This window comes from Neolamprologus brichardi, unplaced genomic scaffold, assembly GCF_056152115.1.
Source record: "Neolamprologus brichardi isolate AB-2024 unplaced genomic scaffold, ASM5615211v1 NODE_ptg000036l+_length_2141236_cov_1, whole genome shotgun sequence".
NCBI lineage: Eukaryota > Metazoa > Chordata > Actinopteri > Cichliformes > Cichlidae > Neolamprologus > Neolamprologus brichardi.
The window spans coordinates 1650891-1659362 of NW_028270138.1; the positions used below are offsets into that span (position 1 = coordinate 1650891).

General features: G+C 40.0%; 1 protein-coding gene across 1 annotated transcript; it reads left to right on the top strand.

The window, feature by feature from the left end:
- Window positions 1–7317: 7317 nt before the first annotated feature.
- Window positions 7318–8258, top strand: LOC148094570 (uncharacterized). The gene has a single exon (XM_087837564.1). It carries the CDS (start codon window positions 7318–7320, stop codon window positions 8188–8190), a length of 873 nt encoding a protein of 290 aa, XP_087693690.1. The 3' UTR covers window positions 8191–8258.
- Window positions 8259–8472: the final 214 nt, after the last annotated feature.

Below are 8472 nucleotides of genomic sequence, written 5' to 3' on the forward strand. Positions count from 1 at the left end.
CATTCCAGCCATAGTTGGTTTTTGCATCACAGGCTTCCCAAATTTTTCTGCCGTATTTCCCTGGCTTACTGTGTATGTATTGCTGGTAGGGGCATTTTCCTCGAAAAGTGGACAAGACGTTCATCCACTGTTACCTCTGGCCCTGGGATGAACATCAGGGGAAGAAGCTGCACCCATCTCTCCCAGACATCCCTGATGGGAGCAAGCTTGTCAGACTTCGGTCTGGTCTCTCTTTTGTCAAATCTGAGGACTCCTGAATCAAAATGATATCAAATGTGTGAAGTGACAACGTTGCCCAGAAAATGATCAGATGTGTCTGTGTCTTCTGGATGATAGTCCACATTGTCTTCCTCCTAGAAACCTGCCCATCTGAATTGCTATGCTGCTCTGTGTCCTCTCCTTCATTTTCACCAAAAATATGATGCAGAACTTGGCTCACTGTGAATCTTCTTCTCATTTTTGTATGCTGCAAATTGTAAATGTGCACTCTGGAATTCAAATGGCCACTCAAATGAGTGAATTCACCTCACATGTCTTGACATGTCCCGTCTTTATTTTGTTTTGTTTTTGTGCAGGTATACTGCAAAAAACACGCAAACTAAGAATCCCCTAAAGCTCATATGATTAGGAAAGGAGCTTGCTGTCAATGTTTTAGCTGACAGTGCACTTATGATTTCAGTTTTGGCTTTAATTATTGCTTTATACTCATAATATTATACCTGGGTTGAAACTGACCCTAACAACACAAAGGTCATAATTTCAACTAGGGCATTTTATAATTTAGTGAAAATATATATTTTTGTTTTATTTTGTAGAAATAGAGGTTCCTGACAAAGTCAAAAAGCCTTGATACAATAAACAAATGTTTGTGATTTTTTTTATGCATTTGAAATTTAAAATGGGTCGGTGCCGACCCTAACACGAGAGGAAGGAAAGACATAAACAAATAAAATAGGAGAGTGGAAAGGTTATGTGGGATAAGCTATTTAGATGTATCAAAGAATATATAAATAAAAGATAAAAAGATACTGGTGAGTAGCGGCAGCAAGTTGCGCCAGCTTTCACTCAACCGGAAGTACCCAGTACTGAGTACCAAACCTGCTGGTCAAATCAAATCAAATCAAATTTATTTGTCACATACACAGTCATACACAGTACGATATGCAGTGAAATGCTTGGACAACTGCTCGTGAAAAAAAAAAAAAAAAAAAAAAAAAAAAAGGCTATGAATAAGATAGGAAATAAATAAATAAATATGAAAATAAAAAAGGGGTAAATTTAACCAGGAAGGAATAAAATAAAATAAAATATAAAAAATTAAGTTAAGAATGAGATAACTGTACAACACAAATTAGAATGAAGGGTAATTTAACTGGGAAAGAATAAGATAAAATATATAAATTAAAGTTGAAAATAAGATAACTGTACAACAAAATACACAGTATAGACATATATAACATATATAAGAATGTATGAGAAATATAAATATATATACACAAAATACCAGCAGCTGTACAAATGTTAACTGGAAATGAGTATAATATAATGAATATAATATAATGAATATAATGTCCAGTGTTGTGCAAATATGCTTAAAGTGATGAAGTGAAAACAATGTCCAGAGTGTCCAGTGTGTGTAAGAGCTATATGTGTGGGTCAGTCCTGTGTGGTGGTGTGATTGAGAGACCGTATCGCCTGCGGGAAGAAGCTCCTCCTCAGTCTCTCTGTGTTGGTCTTCAGGGAGCGGAATCGCTTTCCTGACCTCAACAGAGAGAACAGTCCGTTGTTGGGGTGGCTGAGGTCCTTCACGATCTTCCTGGCCTTGGTCCAGCACCGCCTGCTGTAGATTGAGTGCAGGTCAGGGAGCTCTGAGCGGATGGTGCGCTGGAAGTCCAGCAGTTCATCTAAATAAAAGGCACTTAGACTAAAACAGATATAGATACGTTTATCCTACCATAAAACAATAAGAGAAGGTATGCCCTCTCCCATGCTCCCAGAATGTGGGTGTGAATGCCAGAACACTCTGGAATGCACACAAAGCCTTTGCAGACTATTAAGGATCACACATCCTATCACTACACAATCGATTATACACCTCTAAACATATATGGTTAAATATTTCTAAGCATAAATTACAATCAACACTACAAAACCTGACACTCAGTGTTTTTCTTCTTCAGTGTTCTCGTGTATCGCTGTGAATCCAGGTCCTAACAAGTAGCTTCCAGAGTAATCAGAGTACTTGCTGTGACAGAAGGGCGTGATTTCCTTTGATCCAGTGGAGTCAGGAAGCTACCGGCTCCTCCTCCTCAAGGATCAGGATGCCGTTTGTGACAGGAGCGACTGCCAGGTGCTGCTTACATCAACTTTATTCAACTCTGTTTTGGAGTTTGTAGGTGCTTTGTCTCTAGGGGCCACCGTACAAAACAGTACCAGGAACTAGCACCTGATGGAAAATCCTAAGAACCAAGTGGAGCTGTGCCGAGCTGAGTAAGTACTAATGGAAGAGCCCTAATAGAGACTGAAGGTGCTGTTAAACAGTTTCCTCCCAGCTCAGATCTCAAATGTGACCATCTGTGAGTGCTTGTGCACACAGTGTACTGCAGGCTGAGTTTGGATGTTTGACTTTGTCTTTGATTTGAAGTTTCCACTTTATTTCCTTCTATTCGGATGTCAAATGGTATTTGGAGAGTTCAGTGGTTTCCTGGACTTTGTTACTTCACTTTAGTTTTTCACATAAGTGGAGCTCCAACTGCAGAGGAAACACAACACTAGAGCTGTGAGTTGCACCTTAACAGAGTCCCTCTGTCCTTCCAGATGTCAAACAGCTGGAACATCTGCAGCTGACACAGCTCAGTGTGGACAACACAGGGTTAATGTGGCAGAAGCTGTCACATGAATCATATTGATTTGCCTTAAATCAACATGTAGATGATGAATCAAACATCTGGATCATCATCTCACTGCACTCACACTGAAACCTGCAGCTCCTGCTGACACACTCTTGGTCATGTGACTGTACAGACAGACTCACACAGAGCTCAAAGCAGGAAGTGGAAATCAGACTGAAGATGGACTCGTGTGATATTTAGAGAATCTCATTGAATCACTACAGAACTATTACAAGCATCACATCTGACTGTATATATGTTTATCTTTATATGTGTCTGTTTATTATGGACATGGAAAACAATGAAACACATATTTTTCATCATGTCTTTACTTGTCTGACAAAAACTCCACTTTGATATTTGTATGTCTGCAGCAGCAGCAGTAATGACAGAGAAATCATTTCTTCACATTTGACTTCAAATGTCACAAATCGAGTATTTAAAGTCCATTTTTGGAGCTTTGATGAGTTGAATCAATGATTTGGATCATTGATTAGAGATCATTGTTAAAATCCTCCTAATTCTTTTGATCTTTGGGCTGAAGGAAGGACAATACTCGGTGTATACATGCTCAATCAACAATCTTTTATTCCATACAATACAACACTTTATGAACATAAACCATCTGGATGGGGAGACATGCATGAAGATGGTCACAGCAAATCTCAAACTGGTGGAGGGTTACTCAAACTCTTATAGCCTCTAGTGGCCCCCACCTAGTCGTAAAAACCTAAACATTCACATTCTTTCTTACTCCTAGCGAGCCGTACTTATGACCTTGGCTCCCTATTTTGTCTGCCTTCAACAACGGTGGGGGTTATGTGCTCTCTTTCTCCTCTACTATCAGAAAAAGCAAGGTCCTGACTCTATGAAAACAGTATTTCTTATAACTCAGCAGTATAATTCATCATAAACAACATCATTCATTCACACTGAATCAGCAATTTAATACAAATCAGTTTAATAACTGTAATAGTTATCATCTTCTTCTAATTCAGGAGAATACTGCAAACTAAAACTACATAATAATTTCACAATCTTTAATTAGGGGTATAACATGGCATAAAATAATATTATAATCCCACATCATAAAGTTAAATGCACATTAGAAATGGTCCAGTTTCACATGAATTGTGGGTAACATGCAATAATGTTTGCGCTGACATAAGATCTAAACACAGACTGAACAGCTGACTGAGGACATTTATAATCTGACCTCACATAAACACACGTTCATCAATGAATTATTGTCAAAGTTGATCATCTGCAGTCTCTCATGTAGAGTCCACTCTGCTCCACCTCAGTCTGCAGCTCCGCCTCCTCAGCCCTGAACCCATCTGATTGGCTGCTCTGCTCTCACAGTGTGTCGTTTTTAGGAGTGATACACTTCCTGTTGTCAGGCCTGTGATGTGTCTTAATGTCTGCTGGTGGACAGGAACTATTTTTTGTAGTGGCACAAATCATTTGTGTGCTATCTTATTGTATATGTACGTGATTGTTGTGCAAACACTTTCAAGTATTTGTACAGATAATACCTGAGTTTGCTGTTTGCTTCATTTCATGTAAAGCTTGTATAGATTTGGTGTTTGGAAAGATTTTGGACATGAACAGTTTCTCTAAGTTGTAAAAATGATTCATTAAACATGTTTGTGGTTTTCACAGTAAAAATCAGACTTTTCTACTGTCAGCTGGGAGGATTTCAGTGAGCCTCCAAACATGGCTGCTGCTTAGTTTTCCACACATCTGTACACATCTGTATGTTTCAGCTTTGTCCTTCAGTCACAACCTGGTTCATCTTCATCTTAACTTCCTGCTTCTATCATGGTTAAAGCTCATGAATCCTCTGGTCATCAAACACTGATGGTGTTATTGGAGCTGAGTGAAGTTTGATGGCTTTATTATCCACGCTGTGACACATGGCAGCTGTCAGAGCAGAACACATGAAGTGAGCAGGTGTGTTTAATTCAGCCTCTGCTTCCTCTGAAACATCCCTCAGAGTCATGTGATCAGTGACGTCTGCTTCAGCACTGACAGATAGAAAAGTGCATCCACATAAACAGGATATATAATAATAATAATAATCAAGCTTTTCAGCCCTTTGTCTGGGTGCTAATCCAGCTGTGTGTGTTTGTGATGACAGTAAATAAATGTCAGACTTACAGCTCCTCTGTTACTACATTAAAGTGATAAGATGACTTCAGCGCTTTGATATGGATGGTAGTGAAAGCAGGAAATGACAAATGTAGCACAGCAGCAGCGTTTAACATGTCTGAGCTGGAAACAGAAACTCTGGTATGAACATCATTCATAGAACAGCTTCCAGGTTCTTCTGCTTGTTGTTTGGATGTATTTGCATTTAAAGATGCAAAGAGACTAAAATGGTTAGGGTCAGGAGGTCAAAGGTCAGAGCTCCTGTGGGTCTGAGGGCGGCCTCACGTTGGAGAAGAATGAAGGAGTCTGACCTGAGCCAGTGTTTGACATGAACACATCAGCACTGCTATCAGTGAGCTTAACGACAGCCGTTAACATCATTTCAGTGTTTCAGTCATAAAAACACTTCCTGTCACTGTGGTGGTTACAGTGACATCATGCAGTTTGTGCTTTGACCTCCAGAGGGCGACAAATCAGCACAGACAGAGAGCTCCATTCAATTCAATTCAATTCAATCTTTATTGGCAGACTTCATGTCCATAAAAAAGAAGACAGAAACACACACACAACCCCCCTCCCAACACAAGGTAAAACCCCCAAATATATATATACATATATATACACATACACACACACATACATACATACACATACACATGCATATATGCGAGCATGCACACATACATATATATACACACATACATACATACATAAATACATACATACATACATACATATATACACATATAAAGCATTGGTAAAAATATAAAACCGTAATATACATAAAACACAATTACTTAAAAGAAATCAATAAATACACATACACTTCAACCAGTGCTTTCTCAGACTGGATGAGTAACGGGAACCACTCACTGTCGGATCTGTAAGTGCTAAAATTAGACTGTTACTTGAACCATCCAGTCATTCTCTAAAATTGAACATTAACTTTCTTAAAAGTGCTTTAAAAGTCCAAACACCCTCAGCTACAAACATCCATCGGCTGACACTACCCCTTCTAGGTATCCTGCAAAGGATTCTCATCTTATCATTATATGCAACATGCAGCTTCTGCATGCTACTTTGTTTGTAGGATGACCACAAGGGGGCAGTATATTGCGGTGTGCAATATGCTTTAAACAAAGCCACTTTAACTGGAAGTGAACAAAAGCTGAATGTGCGCGCAATAGTATTTGCCTGCACACATCATCATCATTCATTTGCTCAGTAATAAAGTGACCGAGGTATTTCACCTTTTTATGAACTTCAAGAGTTTTTTGGGCCAGTTTAAACAAAGTGAAGTTTAGCTGTTTATCCTGCTTGGTTCTACATATCAAAACAGCACTTTTAACTGCATTGTACTTTATGTCATATTGCACACCATATTCAGTACAGACATTAAGAAGATCCTGTAACCCAGCACTGCTTGGACTACCTAATATACACCCAGTGTTACAGGCTTTCAACTGTATGGACAAATCATCAACATATAGATTAAATAAAATTGGAGACAAAACACCATTGCTGATACCAAAGGGGGCAGAAATACTGCTTCCCCATTTAACCTGCATGTTCTGATGAGCATACCAATAAGAGAGAATCCTCACGATGTATTGAGGAACTCCCCGTCTCTTCAATTTATCAAAAAGTTTTCTGTGGTTCACTCGATCAAAAGCCTTAGAGGCATCAATGAAACACATGAGGACAGATGAATTTTTAGCCCTATACAAACTGACTATTTCCTTGAGTGCATATATGCACATGTGTCAATGGAAAATTGTACTTAGTAGTCAGTATAAACTTTTAATGATATAAGTTTGTATATGGTAGAATACTGCATGTAACCATTTGTGTTTATTGAAAGGATGTCTCATCCTAGGAAGTCTGTAACATTCCAGGGTGTTCTGGCTTTCACCCCCACATCCTAGGAGCATGGGAAAGTTCGTACCTTGTTTTATTGTTTTACAGTAGGACTAACGTAGTTATATCTGTTTTATATCTTATATGTTATATCTGTCGGTGGCGCTGTCACTTGGTGTTCGCTCGCTCTGTGGTATAGTATCATTTCCTGTTCCTGCTCAAACACAGTGGTGTTTCTGAGTAGCTTATTTGCTTAGCAGTTTAATTAACAACTTTTAAATACATTCTTTTATCATCTTCACGTGCTTCATCCGAAGCACACTTTCTGTGTACTCACTACCTAATTTATAGCCAAAGTATTCACTCACTGTCTCTGTACTGTTTCGCTAGCTTAGCTCGTAGCCAACTCGTTAGCACCATGGCTACTTCACCTGTCCCTCCTGCACTTTCTTGCTCATTGTGTCAGATGTTTAGTTACTCCTCGGCCTCCTTTAGCAGTAATGATATCTGTAACAAATGTAGCATATTTGCAGCTCTGGAGGCCAGGATTACTGAACTGGAGACTCGGCTTCGCACCCTTCACTCACCCTTAGCTAGCCAGGCCCCTGTAGCTGGTGCAGCCGAAGATAGCGTAGGCCCCGCTAGCTGTTCCCCGGCAGATCCCAAGAAGCTGCGGAAAGAGGGTGGCTGGGTAACGGTGAGGAGGAAGCATAGTCCTAAACAGAAGCCCCAGGTACACCACCAACCCGTTCATTTGTCTAACCGTTTTTCCCCACTCGGTGACACACCCGCTGGGGGTCAAACTCTGGTAATTGGTGATTCTGTTCTCAGACATGTGAAGCTAGAGACACCGGCAACCATAGTCAATTGTCTTCCAGGGGCCAGAGCAGGCGACATTGAAGGAAATTTAAAACTGCTGGCTAAGGGTAAACGTAAATTCAGTAAAATCATAATTCACGTCGGCAGTAATGACACCCGGTTACGCCAATCGGAGGTCACTAAAATCAATATTGAATCGGTGTGCAACTTTGCCAAAACAATGTCGGACTCTGTAGTTTTCTCTGGTCCCCTCCCCAATCAGACCAGGAGTGACATGTTTAGCCGCATGTTCTCCTTAAATTGCTGGCTGTCTGAGTGGTGTCCCAGAAATGATGTGGGCTTCATAGATAATTGGCAAACCTTCTGGAGGAAACCTGGTCTTGTTAGGAGAGATGGCATCCATCCCACTTTGGATGGAGCAGCTCTCATTTCTAGAAATATGGACAAATTTATTAAACCCCTCAAAATATGACTATCCAGAGTTGGGACCAGGAAGCAGAGTTGCAGTCTTACACGCCTCTCTGCAGCTTCTCTCCTCCTGCTACCTCCCCCCCCCCAAAACACCCATCTCCATAGAGACTGTGTCAGCTTCCAAAAAGACAAAAAACAAACTAAAAACCAGCAACAAACAACTTAAACATTTACAAAGAAAGAACAATACAGTATCCACATCTGAACCAAAGAGTAAAACAGTGAAATGTGGATTATTAAATATTAGGTCTCTCTCCTCCAAGTCTCTGTTAGTACATGACTT